The sequence below is a fragment of the Coregonus lavaretus genome (genome assembly GCF_964263955.1).
Source record: "Coregonus lavaretus genome assembly, chromosome: 7".
NCBI classification, from domain to species: domain Eukaryota; kingdom Metazoa; phylum Chordata; class Actinopteri; order Salmoniformes; family Salmonidae; genus Coregonus; species Coregonus lavaretus.
Window position 1 is genome coordinate 19,801,000 of NC_139994.1, and position 25,591 is coordinate 19,826,590.

Consider the following 25,591-nt stretch of genomic DNA (forward strand, 5'->3'; position numbering starts at 1 on the left):
GGGTATTAAACCCAGTCTTCCATTCGTCTCCCTGCCTGATCCTAACGAGGTGGTAAGCGTTCCGTAGGTCGAGTTTGGTAAACACAGTGGCACCATGAAGGGAGTCAAATGCTGAGTTGATGAGAGGCAGGGGGTATGTATTTCTGACTGTGATGTTATTAAGTCCTCTGTAGTCAATGCAGGGCCGTAAAGTTTTGTCCTTCTTCTCAACAAAAAAGAACCCAGCACCAACAGCGGACGATGAGGGACGAATGATGCCAGAGGTTAGGGAGTCGCCTATGTAGGTTTCCATAGCTTCTCTCTCAGGACGGGACAGATTGAAAAGCCGACTGGACGGCAAAGGCGCTCCAGGCAGTAACTCAATAGCGCAATCGTATGGCCTATGAGGTGGTAATGAAAGTGCCTTGGACTTGCTGAATACCTCGGCCAGGTCCCGGTACTCCTCCGGGACTGAAGAGAGGTCTGGGGTTTTGACAGGGGAAGCAGGGGAGCCGACCGAGGGCGGAATAGCCGACCCAAGGCAAACAGAATGGCAGTGAGTGCTCCAACTGTGTATCTTGTGGTTTTGCCAATCAATATGGGGGTTGTGAAGGCTAAGCCAGGGAAAACCGAGGATAAGGGGGGAGGCCGAGGAGGAGACTACTTTGAACTGGATGGTTTCTTTGTGATTGCCGGACAGCATGAGAGAAACGGGGACAGTTTGGTGGGTGATGTTGGCAAACTGATGGCCGTCAATAGCGGTTACTGTTATAGGCTTAGGCAGGGGCTTAACAGGGATCTCAGCCTGAGTAACCAGGCTAGCGTCAATAAAACTATCCTCAGCACCAGAGTCGATGAGAGCAGTTAGTGGGAGAGATAGATTCCTGAACTGGACTGTAACTGGGATCACTAGACGGGGTGCTGTGGGCATTGAGTCTGGTATAACACTCGCAAGTACGCCCACCTTTACCTGCGAGCTTGGTCTTTTTGGGCGAATCGGACAGTTAACCAGGAAATGAGTGCGGTCCCCACAGTACATGCACTCACCAGCCCGTATGCGCCGTTCCTTTTCGACATGGGACAGACGAGCACGGCCCAGCTGCATGGGCTCGTCTAGTTCCGTGGAGGGATCCGCTGAGGTGTGTGGTCGGTGTCCGAGTGGTGGTGTAGCTCGGACTGCAGAAAGCGAGGGAGCCCCGTTAGAGGTGTGGACCCGACCGCCCCTCTCCTGTCTCCTCTCCCGTAGCCTGTTGTCTATTCGTGTAGCAAGGGAAACGAGAACATGAAGGTTAGCAGGCTCATCACGAACAGCTAGTTCATTCTTAATTGTGTCACTTAGACCGTTAACAAACGCTCCCTGAAGAGCTTCGTCGTTCCACTTGGAATCGGCTGCCAAGGTCCAAAAATCAATGGCGTATTCAGCCACGCTACCCGTGCCCTGTCGTAGCTTCAATAGTCTCTTTGTGGCGGTTCCGGCATAGTCCGGGTGATCAAACACAACTTTCAATTGAGAGGAAAAATCGTCAAACGACAGGCTGGTAATCTGCTGAGTAGAACAAGCCGCTTCTGCCCACATCAAAGCTTTGCCCCTCATTAACCCCAGTGCGTAATGTACCTTTGAGGATTCCGTGGCGAAAGACAGGGGCTTCTGTTGGAACACCAAGCGGCACTGAAGCAGGAACCCACGGCATTTGTTCAAATCCCCGGTGAAAGGTTCGGGTGCAGTTGTAGGGGGTTCCCGAAAGACAGGAGCGGAAGCCGAGCCTGGAGCCACTGTAGGAGGAACAGGCGGAGGAGAAGCAGAGGGAGAAAGGGTAGTGAGTGTTACCAGGTTAGTTACCTGAGAGGTGAGATGAGATACTTGATCCAACAACTGCTGGTTGTTATCCAATAGAGTCCGGATGAGTTGGTCGTGTTGTCCCAATAGTACTCCTTGTGAATGGAGGGCGTGTTGTACGCCATCACCCGTTGTTTCATGTGGCATCTCTGCTGAGTCCATGTTTGGCCAGTTCGTTCTATTAGGTTGGGTGGTGGACTCAGGTGCAGAGACGGACACACGGACAAAGAGAGTAAAATTAGGATGTAGTTTATTCAACGTGTATTGGCAGAGAGAAGTAGTCAGGGTGGAATAGCTTCAGGCTGGGGTAGGAGCTGAGTGGGGTGGAGAGCCAGTAGTCCTGAGAGCTGGATAACGAGGATATCAGGCAACAGAGGAGCAGGTAGCGGCGTGGGAATGGCAGGCAGGCAGGCAGGCAGGCAGGCAGCAGGAACAGACGAGATCTGGTCGAAGGAGAGACAGGTTACAAAACGTGGCAGGAACAACAATAATACTGAGAGAGTACAACTACACTGAGAGTGCTGTACGGGCCAAGTTACCACTGGAAGTGTAGGAACGAACTGGCGCTGGAGAGGTGTCCAGCCCGGGTAGATATCTGCTGCTTGATTGGTGCCAATGAGCTGCAGCTTGATGTAACTGCTCTGGTGATAGAATGGCCACGCCCGCTGACCTAGAACCTCTGACTGCACAGCAGGGGGAGACAGACACAAACAACACACACAGGGGAGAAAAGGGAAAGGAACACCAACAGGAACAGGACCAACAGAGCCGGACCGTAACATGAAAGCCTGATTCACGCATTCACCTCTGAACATGTTGAGATGTGTCTGTTACTTTAACTCTGTGAAGCATTTATTTGGGCTTTAATTTCTGAGGCTGGTAACTGTAATGAACTTATCCTCTGCAGCAGAGGTAACTCTGGGTCTTCCTTTCCTGTGGCGGTCCTCATGAGAGCCAGTTTCATCATAGCGTTTGGTGATTTGTTTAACACTTTTCTGGTTACGACATGATTCCATGTGTTTTTTCATAGTTGTGATGTCTTCACTACTATTCTACAAGGTAGAAAATAGTAAAAATTAAGAAAAGCCCTTGAATGAGTAGGTGTATCCACATTTTTGATTGGTACTGTATATATACATATATACATATATATACATATATATATATATGTATACTCCGGACTCGACATTGTTCGTCCTAATATTTATAGATTTCTTAATTCCATTCTTTTACTTTTAGATTTGTGTGTATTGTTGTGAATTGTTAAATGTTACTGCACTGTTGGAGCTAGGAACACAAGCATTACGCTACATCCGCAATAACATCTGCTAAATATGTGTATGCGACCAATACCATTTGATTTGATTAGATTATCTTGCCTTGAAATATTTGAGGAAAGATGAGGAGATACAGGGTTAGCACCAAATTGGATAATACTGCTGATATCAAAGAGGTATCAAATGCTTTGACTTGACCAACATAGTGTGTACTGATTTGTATCGAAGTCTTGTAAGTGTCATGTTCAATTGCTAAATATAAAGGCTCAGGGGATTATTCAGCAATTTTATAGTCAAGTGCATCACTGGTACACATCTATAAACACACACAAACACCCACGTACTTAGGCACCCATCCACACAGACACCCACAGACACACAGGTCTCTGCTCAGCAGAATAAATGTGTCTGTTCCCTTGACAACAACAGGTAATAGAGTCATTATAGCAGGACAAACAAATTAGTCCAGCAAGTCTCCAATCAGAGTCTATCACTAATACAGAACACAAAGTATCCAATCACAGAGTCCAACACTGCAACACAAAACCAAGTATCCAACATCAAACAGGCACTTGAGCAGGCCAGCTCAAAGAGAACACCTGTATATACTGTACGAATAAAGTCATTACAAAAATTACCATATTTTACTGTAAGCTATATTTACAGCTGCACATGTTTATAGGAAAGCATAACAGCACGGTTGCACATTGTCATTAAACTATTATTATAGAAACACATGCCTTCTAATGATGTGCAGGGACAGAGGGAAGGAGCATAAAGTAGTCTTATTTGCTCCTCTAGTCAGTAGCAGGACTTGATGTATTACCATGAACGCTCAGAGTCTAACACTGACTCTGAGCAATTATGGTTGAATCTGTTCAAGGACATTGGTAACAGCAGTTCTGGGGTCAGTGGGTTCCTTAACGTTTTAGTTAAAGATTCACACTTTACGTTAGAGAAGTGCATGCTGTCAGCTTACCAATGTGTCTAGGCCCTTATCCCTTCTCTCTCTGTGAGACTGAGTACAGAGGACGTGAGCTTTGATGCCACATACTCTGTGTGGATTTGAGTGAGGGAGACAGAGGTACTTAGTGGGCTGCGCTCCTACACACACACACACACACACACACACACACACACACACACACACACGGTGTCTGAAGGGGTAAAGATGATTGAATCAATATCTAATACACACCTGTGTATTAGATAGGACAGCTTTGATGGTTTGGTTATATAAGAGTATCAGATGCACTTGTTTCACAATAGGCTAGCAGACGGTGTTGAGCCAGTTTCAGCACAGTCATAAAGTAGTGCCACAAATCAAATATGATTTATATCCATTCATCGTCATCTCTGTGTGCCAATGTAATTCATTACCGCCTGATTACTCCCCAGGAATAATTTGAGCCATTAAAATCAATATTAATTAGGCTGTTTAATGTGCAAGAGGGAACGAAGACAGCTGGTTGCTGCTGCTAGAAGGTGTACATGATGCCATAGCTGGAAGGACCCATCCAGAGATGTTTCACTTAAGAAAAACATGAATAGGCTATGAATAAAGTTATCTCACTAGCTACTGTCTTTATAGTTGCAATGAAATGTTATGAAGCAATTTTGTTAAGAATATCCTCACAATCCTCCTGGTAATGCCCAAACAACTTGTGTTTGTCTTGGCTCTCAGTTTGGTCTCAGAAAATCCATTTACGGGTTTTCTTTTCACTTAGAGGGTGTTATCTCTCCCAACTTGATTAAAAGACAGAACACAGAGATGATGAAGATGATGAAGATGATGGTGATAATGTTAATAACATCACTTCATCTAAAGGTGATGAATAAGCACTGGCAAGGGAAGCAGCGCAGCAAGGTGATGGAGTGTATACAGGGCATCTCTAGTCAAATCTAATAGCTAGCTGCTGTAACAAAGGTGGTTCTCATGGACTTTTGAAGCTAGAGATTTCAAAGTAAATGCTGCTGGAACTGAGTAATATGGTCATATCAGTGTTGTGATTGGGGCCCTAGCTGTATTTTTTATGAATGTCACAATTCTACTATCAGCATAAACACACCCCCATACACTGTAACTGATCTAAATCCCAGTTGACAGGTGTTCAACTTCTCCCTCCGCTCACACAGACAGACAACACTTTCAGTCATCTCTCTGTCTGTGTTGAGAGGTAGATAGAGCTGTGGAGGTTCACTGATGTGGTGCAAAATTCCTACTGAGAATGTGAGATTTGCACCTTTCTGTTATCAGATGCAAGTCAGCCATCCAACTATTTGGTGGCTGCTTGTAGAAACATTACCAAGCTGTACACAACAACTTTGACAGACACTTTTAAAGAAACTTTGAGGAGGAATATGAGAATCAGTCTGATAGAATAACTGTGTTTCATTTGTTCAGACAGAACATGTAGTCAGTGTGCAGGCTCTGGGTTAATAATGCAGTTCATTCATTTTATGAATACCGCATGGCTACTGTATCACTGAGAGGACTGGGGCATAAACATGAATAAATAAATATGTTATGAATGAGGGCACAGTCATAGCTGCCGTTACACCATTTTTCAGCGTAATGTTTTTGGATACATTCATAGTGCTAAACTCTTCACCTTGCGGAACAATATACATACTTAATCATACGTACATATCACACAAGGCCTTTTGTTGTAGAAGGGCTGGGTTCATGGATTTTGAGTGAAGGAGTAGGCTTAATCTTAGTCCTGGAAACCGGACCTTAGTTTGTATAGGTGTACAGTAATTGTAAATGATCATGTTTGGTTTCTCACGTTGGGGGCAGACAATAATCCTTTGTTGAGGGGGTTCAAAGTTTTGTATCTGGTGAGATAAAGTGCCTTCAGAAAGTATTTATACCCCTTGACTTATTCCACATTTTGTTGTGTTACAGCCTGAATTCAAAATGGATTATGATTATTTTTCTCACCCATCTACACAAAATACCCCGTAATGACAAATTGAAAACATGTTTTTAGACATTTTTTAAAAGAATTAATACAGAAATATCTAATTTATATAAATATTCACACCCCTGAGTCAATACATGTTAGAATCACCTTTGGCAGCAATTACAGCTGTGAGTCTTTCTGGGTAAGTCTCTAAGAACTTTGCACACCTAGATTGTACAATATTTGCACATTATTCTTTTAAAAATTCTATGTCAAGTTGGTTGTTGATCATTGCTAGACAGCCATTTTCAAGTCTTGCCAGGGATTTTCAAGCCAATTTAAGTCAAAACTGTAACTAGGCCACTCAGGAACATTCAATGTCATGAGTGAGGGAAAAAAGTATTTGATCCCCTGCTGATTTTGTACGTTTGCCCACTGACAAAGAAATGATCAGTCTATAATTTTAATGGTAGGTTTATTTGAACATTGAGAGACAGAATAACAACAAATAAATCCAGAAAAATGCATGTAAAAAATGATATAAATTGATTTGCATTTTAATGAGGGAAATAAGTATTTGACCTCCTCTCAATCAGAAAGATTTCTGGCTCCCAGGTGTCTTTTATACAGGTAACGAGCTGAGATTAGGAGCACACTCTTAAAGGGAGTGCTCCTAATCTCAGCTTGTTACCTGTATAAAAGACACCTGTCCTGCTGAAAGGTGAATTTGTCTCCCAGTGTCTGTTGGAAAGCAGACTGAAGCAGGTTTTCCTTTTTATCATAAAAAACTTCCTAGTCCTTGATGATGACACGCATACCCATAACATGATGCCGCCACTACCATGCTTGAAAAGAAGAGAAGAGTGGTACTCAGGGATGTGTTGTGTTGGATTTGCCCCAAACATAACACTTTGTATTCAGGACATAAAGTTAATTTCTTTGCAAATTTTTTTGCAGTTTTACTTTAGTGCCTTATTGCTGTCACGGTTTCGGCCGAGGCTGCTCCTCCTCCTTGTTCGGGCAGGCTTCGGCGTTCGCCGTCCCCGGAGTATTAGCTACCACCGCTCTATGTTTCTGTGTTTGATTGCTTTTGTCTGTCTGTCACACCTGTGTCTGTTTGAGTGTTGATTATGTGTCTTATAAGTTCCTTGTTTTGCTCTATGGTAATTGTGTGTTGTTATTTTTCCGTTGCCTCTTGTATTTTTGATACGTGTTTGTTTTCCGTATCATTTTTCTATGTTTAGTGTTTTACGCGTGTGCGTAATTTTCCCTCGCCTCTTCGTGTTATTCGAGGTCGGGGTGTACACTATTGCTTTTGAGACTAATAAAAGTCTTGTTGGACTAAACCTCTGCTTCCTGCGCTTGACTCCTCCACCACATCCACGACGGTTTTATGACAGAACAACACACCATTATGGAGTCAGCAGGATCAGCGACGGCACCCGAATCCCTGCTGGACCGGATCAATTTCCAGGACGCCATGATCCAGCAACTCGGGACCGTCATGGACGAGGTGTCCAACGCCCTGCGCCGATTGGTGAACTCTGAGGTGGCCAAGGACCCTTACAACTTCGCATCACCAACGGCCAGTCCTCCTCTCTCAGTACCGGAACCCAGTGGCATTCGGCTCTCACTCCCGAGGGCATATGACGGTTCTGCAGCCGGGTGTCAGGGATTCCTCCTGCAGGTAGAACTGTACCTTGCCACTATACACCCGGCGCCCTCGGGATACGAGAGCGTCTCCGCCCTCATCTCCTGTCTCTCCGGCAAGGCGTTGGAATGGGCCAACGCCGAATGGAGGGGAATAGACGCCGCTACCATCACCTACGCAGAGTTCTCCCGCCGCTTCAGGGCTGACTTCGATCATCCCCCTGAGGGGAAAGCGGCGGGAGAGCGTCTATTCCACCTCCGACAGGGGAAGAGGAGCGCACAGGAGTTCGCACTGGAGTTCCGGACACTAGCGGCGGATGCGGGGTGGAATGAGAGGGCCCTCATCGACCAGTACCGATGTAGTCTACGAGAGGACGTTCGTAGAGAGCTGGCCTGCAGGGACACCAACCTGTCGTTTGACCAGTTGGTGGACATTTCCATCCGTCTGGATACCCTGCTGGCTACCCGCGGACGTCCCGAGTGGGGGTCGTCCAGTCCACCCTCTAGCACCCCCGAGCCGATTCCCATGGAGCTAGGGGGTGCTGGCGCTAGAGAGAGGAGGAGAGGGAACCCGAGGGGGGCCATCCACTGCACCACCTGCAGTCGTGGAGGACACACTGCGGCCAGGTGTTGGGGAGGGTCTCCTGGGAGAGGTGACAACAGACCACGCACTGGGGAGTCATTTCAGGTGAGTAGGCGCCCCACTCACCCAGAGCTCTCTGTTGGTCACATGAGTATTCCTGTGAGGTTTCCACAGGTGGCACCTCATTCCCAGCATAAGGCGCTAGTAGATTCAGGCGCAGCTGGGAACTTTATTGATCGAGCATTTTGTGCTAGGTTAGGAATTCCCCTTCGGCCGGTAGAAGTTCCATTCCCTGTCCACGCATTAGACAGCCGGCCGTTGGGGTCGGGTCTGATCAGGGATGTCACAGCACCACTGACTATGACGACGCAGGGGGGTCATGAGGAAATCATTCAGTTCTATCTGATTGACTCTCCTGCGTACCCAGTGGTGTTGGGCCTTCCCTGGTTAAGTACCCATGATCCTACCATAGCGTGGCAACAGAGGGCTCTTATGGAGTGGTCTGCCCAGTGTGTAGGGAGATGTCTAGGTGTTTCCATAGGGGCGACCTCGGTAGAGAGTCCGAACCAAGGGCCCGCACTGCGCATTCCCCCCCAGTATGAGGATTTAGCACTCGTGTTTAGCAAATCGAGGGCAGCACGGCTACCTCCTCATAGACAGGGGGACTGTGCGATAAATCTCCAGACCGGAGCGGCTCTTCCCCGGAGTCATGTGTATCCCCTGTCTCAAGAGGAAACTGCGGCTATGGAGACCTACATAGCCGAGTCCTTGGCACAGGGATACATACGGTTCTCTACTTCCCCAGTCTCCTCGAGTTTCTTCTTTGTGAAGAAGAAGGACGGGGGATTGCGCCCGTGTATTGATTATCGTAGTCTCAATCAGATCACAGTTAAATACAGCTACCCACTTCCACTGATTGCGACGATGACGGAGTCATTACGCGGAGCGCGGTTCTTCACAAAGTTGGATCTCAGGAGCGCGTACAATCTGGTGCGCATTAGGGAGGGGGATGAATGGAAGACAGCATTTAGCACCACCTCGGGTCATTACGAGTATCTCGTCATGCCATACAGTTTAATGAATGCTCCTTCAGTCTTCCAATCCTTTGTTGACGAGATTTTCCGGGACATGCATGGGCAGGGAGTAGTAGTGTACATAGACGACATCCTAGTGTACTCTGCTACTCGAGCCGAGCATGTAGCCCAGGTACGCCGAGTGTTGAGACGACTGTTGGAGCATGACTTGTATGTCAAGGCAGAGAAATGCCTGTTCTTCCAGGAGTCCGTCTCCTTTTTGGGTTATCGGTTGTCCGCGTCTGGTGTGGAGATAGAGGAAGACCGGGTATCGGCCGTGCGTAATTGGCAAACTCCAACCACTGTAAAAGAGGTGCAACAGTTCTTGGGTTTTGCTAATTACTACCGGAGGTTTATTCAGGGTTTTGGACAGGTTGCAGCTCCCATTACGTCCCTGCTAAAGGGGGGTCCGGTTCGCTTGCAGTGGTCGGCTGAGGCGGACAGGGCATTTGTCAAACTTAAGAACCTGTTCACCTCGGCTCCTGTGCTGGCGCATCCGGATCCCTCTTTACCATTCCAGGTTGAGGTAGACGCGTCCGAGACTGGTATTGGGGCAGTTCTATCACAACGGTCCGGCACGCCACCTAAACTCCGCCCCTGTGCGTTCTACTCTAAGAAGCTCAGTGCGGCGGAGAGTAACTATGATGTCGGGGACAGGGAGCTGTTAGCCGTAGTCCAGGCCCTAAAGGTGTGGAGGCATTGGTTTGTGGGGCCCTTCAAAGTCCTGAGAAGATTGAACGAGGTGTGTTACAGGTTACAACTGCCAATTGAGTATAAAAATATTAACCCCTCGTTCCATGTGTCTCTTCTCAGGCCGGTGGTAGCTGGCCCACTCCAAGAAGATGAGATAGGAGAGACCCCTCCGCCCCCTTTGGACATCGAGGGGGCCCCGGCGTACAGGGTCCGGACCATCCTGGACTCGAGGCGCCGGAGGAGTGGTCTCCAGTATCTCGTGGAGTGGGAGGGGTACGGTCCGGAGGAACGGTGCTGGGTGCCCAGGGGGGACATACTTGATCCATCCCTCCTGACTGAGTTTCACCATGGGCATCCCACGCGCCCGGGTCCGCGTCCTCCTGGCCGTCCCCGAGGCCGGGGTCGGCGCGCGGCTGGGGCCGCGCGTCAAGGGGGGGGTACTGTCACGGTTTCGGCCAAGGCTGCTCCTCCTCCTTGTTCGGGCAGGCTTCGGCGTTCGCCGTCCCCGGAGTATTAGCTACCACCGCTCTATGTTTCTGTGTTTGATTGATTTTGTCTGTCTGTCACACCTGTGTCTGTTTGAGTGTTGATTATGTGTCTTATAAGTTCCTTGTTTTGCTCTATGGTAATTGTGTGTTGTTATTTTTCCGTTGCCTCTTGTATTTTTGATACGTGTTTGTTTTCCGTATCATTTTTCTATGTTTAGTGTTTTACGCGTGTGCGTAATTTTCCCTCGCCTCTTCGTGTTATTCGAGGTCGGGGTGTACACTATTGCTTTTGAGACTATTAAAAGTCTTGTTGGACTAAACCTCTGCTTCCTGCGCTTGACTCCTCCACCACATCCACGACGGTTTTATGACAATTGCAAACAGGATGCATGTTTTGGAATATTTGTATTCTGTACAGGCTTCCTTCTTTTCACTCTGTCATTTAGGTTAGTATTGTAGAGTAACTGCAATGTTGTTGATCCTTCCTCAGTTTTCTCCTTTCACCATTATTAAACTCTGTAACTGTTTTAAAATCACGATTGGCCTCATGGTGAAATCCCTGAGCGGTTTCCTTTCTCTCCGGCAACTGAGTTAGGAAGAACCCCTGTATATTTGTAGTGACTGGGTGTATTGATACGAAATCCAAAGTGTAATTAATAATAACTTCACCATGCTCAAAGGGATATTCAATGTCTGCTTTTTTTTTTACCGATCTACCAATAGGTGCCCTTCTTTGCAAGGCATTGGAAAACCTTTAAGGCTGAATCTGTGTTTGAAATTCACTGCTCGACTCAGGGACCGTACAGCTAATTGTATGTGTGGGGTACAGAGATGAGGTAGTCATTAAAAAATCAGGTTAAACCCTATTATCGCTCACAGAGTGAGTCCATGCAACTTATTATGTGACTTGTTAAGCAAATGTTTACTCCTGAACTTATTTAGGCTTGCCATTACAAAAGGGTTAAATACGTATTGACGCAAGACATTTCAGCTTTTCATTTTTAATTAATTTGTAAACATTTCTAAAAACATAGTTTCAATTTGACATTATAATAATAATAATATGCCATTTAGCAGACGCTTTTATCCAAAGCGACTTACAGTCATGCGTGCATACATTTTTGTGTATGGGTGGTCCCAGGGATCGAACCCACTACCTTGGCGTTACAAGCGCCGTGCTCTACCAGCTGAGCTACAGAGGACCACATTATGGGGTATTTTGTGTAGATCAGTGACACAAAATCTCAATTTAATCCATTTTAAATTCAGGCTGTAACACAACAAAATGTGGAAAAAGTCAAGGGGTGTGAATACTTTCTGAAGGTATTATATGTTATGTAGCGTAGATCTTCAAACCAATTTTCCCTTCCATTTGCTTGCTAAATAAGTCAAAATATAATGCAACATTGTGAACTGTGTGCCCTAATGTGCTACCTACTCAATCTAGTCCAGAGAAGCTGCAGGAGTAAAGCATATTGGGTCACGGGAGCACACTTTATATGCACATAAAATCCCAGTCCCTGCTTGCTGCAAACCAGATAGATCTAGTCCTGAGTCTATAAATAGAACCCTTCCTCACGTGCTTGAGTAGGAGGATGCCCATCAGGGAATGTGTGAAATCAATAGTAAAGAAACACAAAGGCCAATGGACTAGTTCAGGTTACAATGGGTCTGTGAAAAATAGTAGTAGAGTAATATATCTTTGTCAAAACATTTGTATCCATGGATAAGAATGGTAGGTGTTATTTGGCTACAGTTAGGTTGTTGTGAGTTAGGCCTACAGTGAGGGAAAAAAGTATTTGATCCCCTGCTGATTTTGTCGTTTGCCCACTGACAAAGAAATGATCAGTCTATAATTTTAATGGTAGGTTTATTTGAACATTGAGAGACAGAATAACAACAAAAAAATCCAGAAAAACGCATGTCAAAAATGTTATAAATAGATTTGCATTTTAATGAGGGAAATAAGTATTTGACCCCCTCTCAATCAGAAAGATTTCTGGCTCCCAGGTGTCTTTTATACAGGTAACGAGCTGAGATTAGGAGCACACTCTTAAAGGGAGTGCTCCTAATCTCAGCTTGTTACCTGTATAAAAGACATCTGTCCACAGAAGCAATGAATCAGATTCCAAACTCTCCACCGTGGCCAAGACCAAAGAGCTCTCCAATGATGTCAGGGACAAGATTTTAGAACTACACAAGGCTGGAATGGGCTACAAGACCATCGCCAAGCAGCTTGGTAGAGAAGGTGACAACAGTTGGTGCGATTATTCGCAAATGGAAGAAAGACAAAATAACTGTCAATCTCCCTCGGCCTGGGGTTCCATGCAAGATCTTACCTCGTGGAGTTGCAATGATCATGAGAACGGTGAGGAATCAGCCCAGAACTACACGGGAGGATCTTGTCAATGATCTCAAGGCAGCTGGGACCATAGTCACCAAGAAAACAATTGGTCACACACTACGCCGTGAAGGACTGAAATCCTGCAGCGCCCGCAAGGTCCCCCTGCTCAAGAAAGCACATACAGTGGGGAAAAAAAGTATTTAGTCAGCCACCAATTGTGCAAGTTCTCCCACTTAAAAAGATGAGAGAGGCCTGTAATTTTCATCATAGGTACACGTCAACTATGACAGACAAAATGAGAAAAACAAATCCAGAAAATCACATTGTAGGATTTTTTATGAATTTATTTGCAAATTATGGTGGAAAATAAGTATTTGGTCAATAACAAAAGTTTCTCAATACTTTGTTATATACCCTTTGTTGGCAATGACACAGGTCAAACATTTTCTGTAAGTCTTCACAAGGTTTTCACACACTGTTGCTGGTATTTTGGCCCATTCCTCCATGCAGATCTCCTCTAGAGCAGTGATGTTTTGGGGCTGTCGCTGGGCAACACAGACTTTCAACTCCCTCCAAAGATTTTCTATGGGGTTGAGATCTGGAGACTGGCTAGGCCACTCCAGGACCTTGAAATGCTTCTTACGAAGCCACTCCTTCGTTGCCCAGGCGGTGTGTTTGGGATCATTGTCATGCTGAAAGACCCAGCCACGTTTCATCTTCAATGCCCTTGCTGATGGAAGGAGGTTTTCACTCAAAGTCTCACGATACATGGCCCCATTCATTCTTTCCTTTACACGGATCAGTCGTCCTGGTCCCTTTGCAGAAAAACAGCCCCAAAGCATGATGTTTCCACCCCCATGCTTCACAGTAGGTATGGTGTTCTTTGGATGCAACTCAGCATTCTTTGTCCTCCAAACACGACGAGTTGAGTTTTTACCAAAAAGTTATATTTTGGTTTCATCTGACCATATGACATTCTCCCAATCCTCTTCTGGATCATCCAAATGCACTCTAGCAAACTTCAGACGGGCCTGGACATGTACTGGCTTAAGCAGGGGGACACGTCTGGCACTGCAGGATTTGAGTCCCTGGCGGCGTAGTGTGTTACTGATGGTAGGCTTTGTTACTTTGGTCCCAGCTCTTTGCAGGTCATTCACTAGGTCCCCCCGTGTGGTTCTGGGATTTTTGCTCACCGTTCTTGTGATCATTTTGACCCCACGGGGTGAGATCTTGCGTAGAGCCCCAGATTGAGGGAGATTATCAGTGGTCTTGTATGTCTTCCATTTCCTAATAATTGCTCCCACAGTTGATTTCTTCAAACCAAGCTGCTTACCTATTGCAGATTCAGTCTTCCCAGCCTGGTGCAGGTCTACAATTTTGTTTCTGGTGTCCTTTGACAGCTCTTTGGTCTTGGCCATAGTGGAGTTTGGAGTGTGACTGTTTGAGGTTGTGGACAGGTGTCTTTTATACTGATAACAAGTTCAAACAGGTGCCATTAATACAGGTAACGAGTGGAGGACAGAGGAGCCTCTTAAAGAAGAAGTTACAGGTCTGTGAGAGCCAGAAATCTTGCTTGCTTGTAGGTGACCAAATACTTATTTTCCACCATAATTTGCTAATAAATTCATAAAAAATCCTACAATGTGATTTTTTGGAAAAGAAAATCTCAATTTGTCTGTCATAGTTGACGTGTACCTATGATGAAAATTACAGGCCTCTCATCTTTTTAAGTGGGAGAACTTGCACAATTGGTGGCTGACTAAATACTTTTTCCCCCCACTGTATCCAGGCCCGTCTGAAGTTTGCCAATGAACATCTGAATGATTCAGAGGAGAACTGGGTGAAAGTGTTGTGGTCAGATGAGACCAAAATGGAGCTCTTTGGCATCAACTCAACTCGCCGTGTTTGGAGGAGGAGGAATGCTGCCTATGGCCCCAAGAACACCATCCCCACCGTCAAACATGGAGGTGGAAACATTATGCTTTGGGGGTGTTTTTCTGCTAAGGGGACAGGACAACTACACCGCATCAAAGGGACGATGGTCGGGGCCATGTACCGTCAAATCTTGGGTGAGAACCTCCTTCCCTCAGCCAGGGCATTGAAAATGGGTCATAGATGGGTTTTCCCGCATGACAATGACTCAAAACACACGGCCAAGGCAACAAAGGAGTGGCTCAAGAAGAAGCACATTAAGGTCCTGGAGTGACCTAGCCAGTTCCAGACCTTAATCCCATAGAAAATCTGTGGAGGGAGCTGAAGGTTCGAGTTGCCAAACGTCAGCCTCGAAACCTTAATGACTTGGAGAAGATCTGCAAAGAGTGGGACAAAATCCCTCTTGAGATGTGTGCAAACCTGGTGGCCAACTACAAGAAAGGTCTGACCTCTGTGATTGCCAACAAGGGTTTTGCCACCAAGTACTAAGTCATGTTTTTTAGAGGGGTCAAATACTTATTTCTCTCATTAAAATGCAAATCAATTTATAACATTTTTGACATGTGTTTTTCTGGATTTTTTTGTTGTTATTCTGTCTCTCACTGTTCAAATTAACCTACCATTAAAATTATAGACTGATCATTTCTTTGTCAGTGGGCAAACGTACAAAATCAGCAGGGGATCAAATACGTTTTTCCCTCACTGTACTTACTGTGTCTGAGCAGGATACAGCAGAAATGTATTACAGAAATGTAACATGTATTCTCAGCATGGTCTTTCATATTCAAAACCACTCATATACCGTACTGTACTGTATAACAAAGCATGTATAGCCTACCCTACATCTGCGTTAGATCTAATCATATTCCACATCTGGACTGTCAACAAAACACTATTATTATCTCTTTAGTTATGAGCACAGGTTGGATTTACAGTTGAAGTTGGAATTTCACATACACTTAGGTTGGAGTCATTAAAACTCGTTTTTCAACCACTCCACAAATTTCTTGTTAACAAACTATAGTTTTGGCAAGTCGGTTAGGACATCTACTTTGTGCATAACACAAGTCATTTTACCAACAATTGTTTACAGACAGATTATTTCACTTATAATTCACTGTATCACAATTCCAGTGGGTCAGAAGTTTACATACACTAAGTTGACTGTGCCTTTAAACAGCTTGGAAAATTCCAGAAAATGATGTCATGGCTTTAGAAGCTTCTGATAGGCCAATTGACATCATTTGAGTCAATTGGAGGTGTACCTGTGGATGTATTTCAAGGTCTACCTTCAAACTCAATACCTCTTCGCTTCACATCATGGGAAAATCTAAAGAAATCAGCCAAGACCTCAGAAAAAAAATTGTAGACCTCCATAAGTCTGGTTCATCCTTGGGAGCAATTTCCAAACGCCTGAAGTTACCACGTTCATCTGTACAAACAATAGTACGCAAGTATAAACACCATGGGACCACACAGCCGTCATACCGCTCAGGAAAGAGACGCGTCTGTCTCCTAAAGATGAACGTACTTTGGTGCGAGAAGTGCAAATCAATCCCAGAACAACAGCAAAGGACCTTGTGAAGATGCTGGAGGAAACAGGTACAAAAGTATCTATATCCACAGTAAAACGAGTCCTATATCGGCATAACCTGAAAGGCTGCTCAGCAAGGAAGAAGCCACTGCTCCAAAACCGCCATAAAAAAGACAGCCTATGGTTTGCAACTGCACATGGGGACAAAGATTGTACTTTTTGGAGAAATGTTCTCTGGTCTGATTAAACAAAAATAGAACTGTTTGGCCATAATGACCATCGTTATGTTTGGAGGAAAAAGGTGCCTTGCAAGCCGAAGAACACCATCCCAACCGTGAAGCATGGGGGTGGCAGCATCATGCCGTGGGGGTGCTTTGCTGCAGGAGGGACTGGTGCACTTCACAAAATAGATGGCATCATGAGGAAGGAAGATTACGTGGATATATTTAATCAACATCTCAAGACATCAGTCAGGAAGTTAAAGCTTGGTTGCAAATGGGTCTTCCAAATGGACAATGATGTCAGGAATTGTGAAAAACTGAGTTATCCTAAAAGCCTTATTGGCTCCTGTACGACTCCTTCCTCATCTAATAACTCCTACATTTCCAACACTTCCCTGCAGCTCACAGAACCGGAGAGGAAAGTTCCCACTAATTAGACAACCTTATAATCTCTGGGCCGTACTCAGATGAATGACTGGACCCATTTCTGTGCTGCCCTCTTATTCAGTACCGGCCCTGTCTGTGGGACTCAGCTCTTATTCAATAGCCATCTTGAGAGAGGGACAGAAGGATGCTTTGGGGATTTTTCACTGGGTATTATTTGTAAACAAATCCAAAAGCCAACCGGGGGAGTTGAGTTTATGATAAGTAGCTTGGTGGGGCTGAGTTCTATTTTCAATTCAATGAATTGAGGAAATGAATGGGCTATTTGACTTCATGAATGTACTGAATTGAAAAAATAATTGAGCCCAACCCTGGCAGTTATCCAGCCATCGCTGTAACATACTGGTCCTGGTTTCTGGTTTGTTGTCTTTCTTTCAGGTTATTGCCATGGTACTGTATCACAGATGTTATGTCCTAATCACTGTCTCCGTCTTCTCTCCCCTGCAGGTTATGACCATGCTGCTCTACCATGCGGCTGTACCATTACATCCTGGTGACTGTGGTCTGTTGTCTCCCTGCAGGTTATGGCCATGCCGCTGTACCATTACATCCTGGTGACTGTGGTCTGTTGTCTCCCTGCAGGTTATGGCCATGCCGCTGTACCATTACATCCTGGTGACTGTGGTCTGTTGTCTCCCTGCAGGTTATGGCCATGCAGCTCCAGGGACAGACGCGGGGAAGGCCTTTTGCATGTTCTATGCCGTCCTGGGGATACCCCTGACCCTGGTCATGTTCCAGAGCCTGGGCGAGAGGATGAATACCTTCGTCAAGTCCCTCCTGAAGCGCATCAAGAAGTGCTGCGGAATGCGCATCACCGACGTTTCCATGGAGAACATGGTGACGGTGGGGTTCTTCTCCTGCATCGGGACGCTGTGCATCGGGGCGGCCGCCTTTTCCCACTACGAGGACTGGAGCTTCTTCCAGAGCTACTACTACTGCTTCATTACACTGACTACCATCGGCTTCGGGGACTTTGTTGCCCTGCAGAAGAACCGGGCCCTGCAGCGGAGGCCTCTGTATGTGGCCTTCAGCTTCATGTATATCCTGGTGGGCCTGACTGTCATAGGAGCCTTTCTCAACCTGGTGGTGCTGAGGTTCCTGACCATGAACAGTGAGGACGAGAGGCGGGACGCAGAGGAGAGGGCCTCGCTGGCGGGGAACAGAAACAGCATGATCATCCACATTCAGGAGGAGACGCTGGGGAGAGGAGGAGGTGCAGGGAGGAGGCGCAGGGAAACGCAAGGCCAGTACTGCGCCGAGGTCACCGATGTGCCGTCTGTCTGCTCCTGCATGAACTACCACTCACACGAGTTCGGTAGCTGTGGGGGGGAGATGGGAGTAGGAGGAGAGATGGGAGTAGGAGGAGGAGAGATGGACTGTGCCTTCTCCCACCAGAACTCCTTTAGTTCCCAGTTGAACCCCCACCAGTACTTTCATTCGGTGTCATACCGCATCGAGGAAATCTCTCCCAGCACCCTAAAGAACAGCTTCTTCCCCTCGCCCATCAGCTCAGTCTCCCCAGGCCTCCATAGCTTCACAGACAATCACCGACTGATGAAGAGAAGGAAATCTATCTGAGCCTAACGCATCATAGTGTTTTGAACTATATGTTGCATTTCAATGTTTTTGCCTAAATGTTAAAACATTGAAATGGAACAGATCATCAGACTGGGTTGGCTTATCTACACAGACAACTCCTAGCTTTTCTTTTTTTATATACAAGTACAATGCATCTCCAATGCTGCTCCTAACCAAATCTCATTTTAGCACTTTTGTTTTGTTTCTTTTGGTTGGTATAAAGATATAATATATTGAAGCGGTTCACAGGGATTGATTGAAGAGGAAGGAGCTTTGGAAAACTTGTTGGACATGAATTGTGTTTTTTTTTCTTGTTAAGGATTCAACGCATGAAGCATGGATACTTATTTTCCGAGGAAATTGGCCCATCTGATAAATACTAATCAGAACCATCAGACGTTATTTCACCTTTCCTTATTGCCGGCTCATTCAAATAATATAGGACCTTGGAAACAACATACCAAATGATGCACTCTTAGCATTGTAAGGGGGATATGTTATTTTTTTAAGTGAGTATGCCTGTTTCACCTTAACTTAAAATGATTGCAGTTAAGTGCTTTTTCTCCATTGCAGACAGAGATGCAGAGATGCAGACAGAGATGATACAATTTGAAATGACTTAAAAAGCATCAGGTATTATTTTCTATAAGCAATTCTATCTAATAAAAAAGTTTAAATGATTTCTTTACAGAACATCATGCCAAAATATTGTTGCCAATCTTAGCATGTGCATTAGATGTCATCAAATGAGTGTGCCATATTATTTTTTATTTATTTTTAACAGCAGATTTTGTGTCTGTAGATGTTTTCTTTCTGGATTTCAGATTGTGTAAAATATGAGGATGTGAAAAGGAGTAAGCAAGGATTTTAAGGCTTGCCAGTTTGGAAAAGTTGATATGTGCATGTACTTTGTGAAACTGGTATGCACGAATGGGGAAAAATAATAATAACCTTGCAATTTAATTGAATTTTGATAGCAAATAATCATACAATGATTTAAAAATATACTTTATTTATTTAGCCACTTAAAAGCAATGATGTATAGTGTAGGCTAAACAGCTTATTTGCTTTTCCATTTTTTTTCATTCAGAAATTTTTACAATAACCTTTGCTCTCAGGTTTTGAATGGATAGCCTCTTTAGGTTCTGGTCCCCGAATCAAATCACAGAAGATATCCCAGAAATCCGAATGCACCTGCCAAACAAAACAATACATATCAATGTATTTTTTAAATAGTACAAAGTTTCCAGGAAAAGGATATTGAGATGCATCATCTTACTAAGGGAATCTTCCTGTACTATAGAGAAGCGTGGGTTCAGAGCTCGCGCACACATACAGATCTTCACTGTATCGAGCCATAGATGCGCAGGCCAGGTTACCACTGCTATTCTGTAAGAATGTTAATGTTTTTGACAGGTGTAATCCAAGAGTCCAAACTTAAATTGTGCCACTAAGAATATATACACGCCTACAGCCTACGAACACAATGACAGGCATTTGAGATGTTTACAATGATGTTATCCTTGGGTTCAATCCAAAACATTTAAATTCAATGACAGCCAAATGGCAATCAATGGGTGAAAAATGACAAGATGGATTTCTGAAGGAATTAAGGCAGCCACAGGGCAAAGGGATAAATGCCATGGATACCATTAGGCAGGTTTCAATTGACCCAGGTTTATTAAACAAAAGCAATGTCGCAAAAAAATATTTGAAATGTTTAATGAAAACGGCAGATATTGGAGACATTTTCTAAAGATCGACAACATTTTTATCCATTCAACAGGGGTGGATTTTCTTTTGTCTAACTTTCTTTATTGCGACAAATAAATTTAACAAGTGATGATTGCCGAATAATTTTGAAGGTACGTGGGGCATGTGATGTCATCACGTAGGTTAACTATAAAGCTCCACTTCACAATTCTAAATGCCTACTGCTTGCAAAATCTATTTTCTCATGTATAAAAATTATGTTTCTTTGCTAGACAACGATTGTCCTGAATTTCAAGAATGCCTGAATTGCTTCACCTTGCTTTTCTGGTTGGCTGGCAAATTATTGCATTCTAGTATCCATGCTGGCTTTCGCAGGCTACCTGAGACATGAAAGAGATACGGTAAGGGAAAAAAGTATTTGATCCCCTGCTGATTTTGTAAGTTTGCCCACTGACAAAGAAATGATCAGTATCATTTTAATGGTAGGTTTATTTGAACAGTGAGAGACAGAATAACAACAAAAAAATCCAGAAAAACACATGTCAAAAATATTATAAATTGATTTGGATTTTAATGAGGGAAATAAGTATTTGACCCCCTCTCAATCAGAAAGATTTCTGGCTCCCAGGTGTCTTTTATACAGGTAACGAGCTGAGATTAGGTGCACACTCTTAAAGGGAGTGCTCCTAATCTCAGTTTGTTACATGTATAAAAGACACCTGTCCACAGAAGCAATCAATCAATCAGATTCCAAACTCTCCACCATGGCCAAGACCAAAGAGCTCTCCAAGGATGTCAGGGACAATATTGTAGACCTACACAAGGCTGGAATGGGCTACAAGACCATCGCCAAGCAAATGGAAGAAAGACAAAATAACTGTCAATCTCCCTCGGCCTGGGGCTCCATGCAAGATCTCACCTCATGGAGTTGCAATGATCATGAGAACGGTGAGGAAACAGCCCAGAACTACACGGGAGGATCTTGTCAATGATCTCAAGGCAGCTGGGAACATAGTCACCAAGAAAACAATTGGTAACACACTATGCCGTGAAGGACTGAAATCCTGCAGCGCCCGCAAGGTCCCCCTGCTCAAGAAAGCACATATACAGTGGGGAGAACAAGTATTTGATACACTGCCGATTTTGCAGGTTTTCCTACTTACAAAGCATGTAGAGGTCTGTAATTTTTATCATAGGTACACTTCAACTGTGAGAGACAGAATCTAAAACAAAAATCCAGAAAATCACATTGTATGATTTTTAAGTAATTAATTTGCATTTTATTGCATGACATAAGTATTTGATCACCTACCAACCAGTAAGAATTCCGGCTCTCACAGACCTGTTAGTTTTTCTTTAAGAATCCGTGGTCTTTAAGAATCCGTGGTCCTCTGTAGCTCAGCTGGTAGAGCACGGCGCTTGTAACGCCAAGGTAGTGGGTTCGATCCCCGGGACCACCCATACACAAAAAAAATGTATGCACGCATGACTGTAAGTCGCTTTGGATAAAGCGTCTGCTAAATGGCATATTATTATTATTATAAGAAGCCCTCCTGTTCTCCACTCATTAACTGCACCTGTTTGAACTCGTTACCTGTATAAAAGACACCTGTCCACACACTCAATCAAACAGACTCCAACCTCTCCACAATGGCCAAGACCAGAGAGCTGTGTAAGGACATCAGGGATAAAATTGTAGACCTGCACAAGGCTGGGATGGGCTACAGGACAATAGGCAAGCAGCTTGGTGAGAAGGCAACAACTGTTGGCGCAATTATTAGAAAATGGAAGAAGTTCAAGATGACGGTCAATCACCCTCGGTCTGGGGCTCCATGCAAGATCTCACCTCGTGGGGCATCAATGATCATGAGGGAGGTGAGGGATCAGCCCAGAACTACACGGCAGGACCTGGTCAATGACCTGAAGAGAGCTGGGACCACAGTCTCAAAGAAAACCATTAGTAACACACTACGCCGTCATTGATTAAAATCCTGCAGCGCACGCAAGGTCCCCCTGCTCAAGCAAGCGCATCTCCAGGCCCGTCTGAAGTTTGCCAATGACCATCTGGATGATCCAGAGGAGGAATGGGAGAAGGTCATGTGGTCTGATGAGACAAAAATAGAGCTTTTGGTCTAAACTCCACTCGCCGTGTTTGGAGGAAGAAGAAGGATGAGTACAACCCCAAGAACACCATCCCAACTGTGAAGCATGGAGGTGGAAACATCATTCTTTGGGGATGCTTTTCTGCAAAGGGGACAGGACGACTGCACCGTATTGAGGGGAGGATGGATGGGGCCATGTATCGCGAGATCTTGGCCAACAACCTCCTTCCATCAGTAAGAGCATTGAAGATGGGTCGTGGCTGGGTCTTCCAGCATGACAACGACCCGAAACACACAGCCAGGGCAACTAAGGAGTGGCTCCATAAGAAGCATCTCAAGGTCCTGGAGTGGCCTAGCCAGTCTCCAGACCTGAACCCAATAGAACATCTTTGGAGGGAGCTGAAAGTCCGTATTGCCCAGCGACAGCCCCGAAACCTGAAGGATCTGGAGAAGGTCTGTATGGAGGAGTGGGCCAAAATCCCTGCTGCAGTGTGTGCAAACCTGGTCAAGACCTACAGGAAATGTATGATCTCTGTAATTGCAAACAAAGGTTTCTGTACCAAATATTAAGTTCTGCTTTTCTGATATATCAAATATGTATGTCTTGCAATAAAATGCAAATTAATTACTTAAAAATCATACAATGTGATTTTCTGGATTTTTGTTTTAGATTCCGTCTCTCACAGTTGAAGTGTACCTATGATAAAAATTACAGACCTCTACATGCTTTGTAAGTAGGAAAACCTGCAAAATCGGCAGTGTATCAAATATTTGTTCTCCCCACTGTACATGCCCGTCTGAAGTTTGCCAATGAACATCTGAATGATTCAGAGGAGAACTGGGTGAAAGTGTTGTGGTCAGATGAGACCAAAATGGAGCTCTTTGGCATCAACTCAACTCGCCGTGTTTGGAGGAGGAGGAATGCTGCCTATGACCCCAAGAACACCATCCCCACCGTCAAACATAGAGGTGGAAACATTATTGCTTTGGGGGTGTTTTCTGCTAAGGGGACAGGACAACTTCACCGCATCAAAGGGACGCTGGACAGGGCCATTTTACCGTCAAATCTTTGGTGAGAACCTCCTCCCCTCAGCCAGGGCATTGAAAATGGGTCGTGGATGGGTATTCCAGCATGACAATGACCCAAAACACACAGCCAAGGCAACAAAGGAGTGGCTCAAGAAGAAGCACATTAAAGGTCCTGGAGTGGCCTAGCCAGTCTCCAGACCTTAATCCCATAGAAAATCTGTGGAGGGAGCTGAAGGTTCGAGTTGCCAAATGTCAGCCTCGAAACCTTAATGACTTGGAGAAGATCTGCAAAGAGGAGTGGGACAAAATCCCTCCTGAGATGTATGCAAACCTGGTGGCCAACTACAAGAAACGTCTGACCTCTGTGATTGCCAACAAGGGTTTTGCCACCAAGTACTAAGTCATGTTTTGCAGAGGGGTCAAATACTTATTTCCCTCATTAAAATGCAAATCAATTTATAACATTTTTGACATGTGTTTTTCTGGATTTTTTTGTTGTTATTCTGTCTCTCACTGTTCAAATAAACCTACCATTAAAATTATAGACTGATCATTTCTTTGTCAGTGGGCAAACATACAAAATCAGCGAAATCAGCGAAATCAGCGAAATTTGCCTAAATGGGTAATTCACCACTACATTTTTATTCGACACTAGTTTTTGCAAAAAAGTTGTTTTGTTTAGATGTGACGTATTTACGTCCAGCTGTTTTTATCGACACAAGGTAGTTAAATGGAAACACACCCTAGCAGACAATTGTCGCATCTATTTTCTATGTGAACTTTCTAAATGTTGACAAAAAATCCATGGACAAGTTAATGGAAACATAGCTAGTGTTTGTCTTGAATGAGAATAACAAAAAATCTTTACATTAACATCCAAGGTTCTACAATGTTCAGATGACCCTAGAAATACATATGTAAATATACAGACTACTTTATATCTACTGTACAGTAGATATATTGTAAGTATTCATCCTTTGGTATAAAACTGCCTTTCCACAGCTCAGATGCGTTAGCATTTTTACACATTTTAGCATATGTGCCTTTAAGAAACGATATTTCAATGTTTCTATACCTGTAGGCACATTTTACATCTGAGAAATAAATCCAACACTTGTCCTTATAAAATATGATCCATCTCTAAGGATTCATGTACGCTTCATACAAATACAAAACCAAAGCAGAAATGTATTTATTTTCAGGCAACCACACAGACCCAATCCAGCTGATTTACAACTTCTAAATGATTTATTTAGGCAGAACTGCTCCAGGTTCTATGCTTGTCCAATTATTGAGGTGAATGATTGGGTATAGGTGGAGAATTCACTCTTACATTTAGCAAAACTACTACATTTGTAATTTCTTGGCATAGATGGTGGACATGCACATGGATATTAAGGGTTGAGAGTCAATGTTAAAGTCATTTTTATTGATTATGAGTCAATATTGGCTATATTCAATACATCTCTATTCATTTAATTTAATTTTTTTAAGTGTATACCAGCATTTTAATGACTGATCATACCATAGTGAGGTGATGCCAACATTATAATGGTTTATACTGATTTATATGAGAGTAAAACAATAATTGTTACTGGGGTTTGCTTGCCATGAAATGTGCCATATTACAATGCATGGATTAAATGCTGAGTGAGTCAACAGATAACAGATGTTTGATAAGAAATATATAAAAGACATTGTACGAAAGACATTGATATTGACTTGTAGTATCAGCCTTTATATTAGTTGTTGAATTATCCCCGCCCTTTTGAAATAATATATTTAGCTTTTTACCTCCAAGCTGTGCAGCCAGAAACAGAAAGTCTGGATTCAGATGGTTATTGGCCGATCTTTCTGCATTCTCCATGTCCTATTAATACCTGGGGCGTAATGTGGCAGATATCACCATGTGCCGGCCAGCTCTCTATCTGCCCAGAAGTCCAAAGTGCCAAGTTCTCTTATTACAGGGACAAAGAAACACACATCGCACAACTATGTGTGTCATGATAAACTCTAGAAGGCTGTTGGGTTACTTGTATGATTCCATGTTTCTGTTTCTTAATTTCTCTCATTTATTTAGTTAAAAACATAATCCTTTGCAATATAATATATTTTTTTTTTAGATCTGATGAACAAATGCCATGCACCATGTTTATTTTAACATTACAACAATGTTAAATGCATACCATCTCCACATGACATGTTATA

At 44.1% G+C, this 25,591-nt stretch overlaps 1 protein-coding gene across 1 annotated transcript in view; it reads left to right on the plus strand.

Annotated features, from left to right (window-relative positions):
- The window catches only part of LOC311133046 (potassium channel subfamily K member 9-like), a gene marked incomplete at both ends in the record, with an annotated part of 56,862 nt that extends 38,323 nt beyond the window's left edge, over nt 1-18,539 (plus strand). The window contains one exon of the mRNA XM_084166470.1: nt 17,605-18,539. Coding sequence (XP_084022596.1) covers nt 17,605-18,539 — 935 coding nt within the window. The remainder of the gene's footprint in view (nt 1-17,604) is intronic.
- Nucleotides 18,540-25,591: the final 7,052 nt, after the last annotated feature.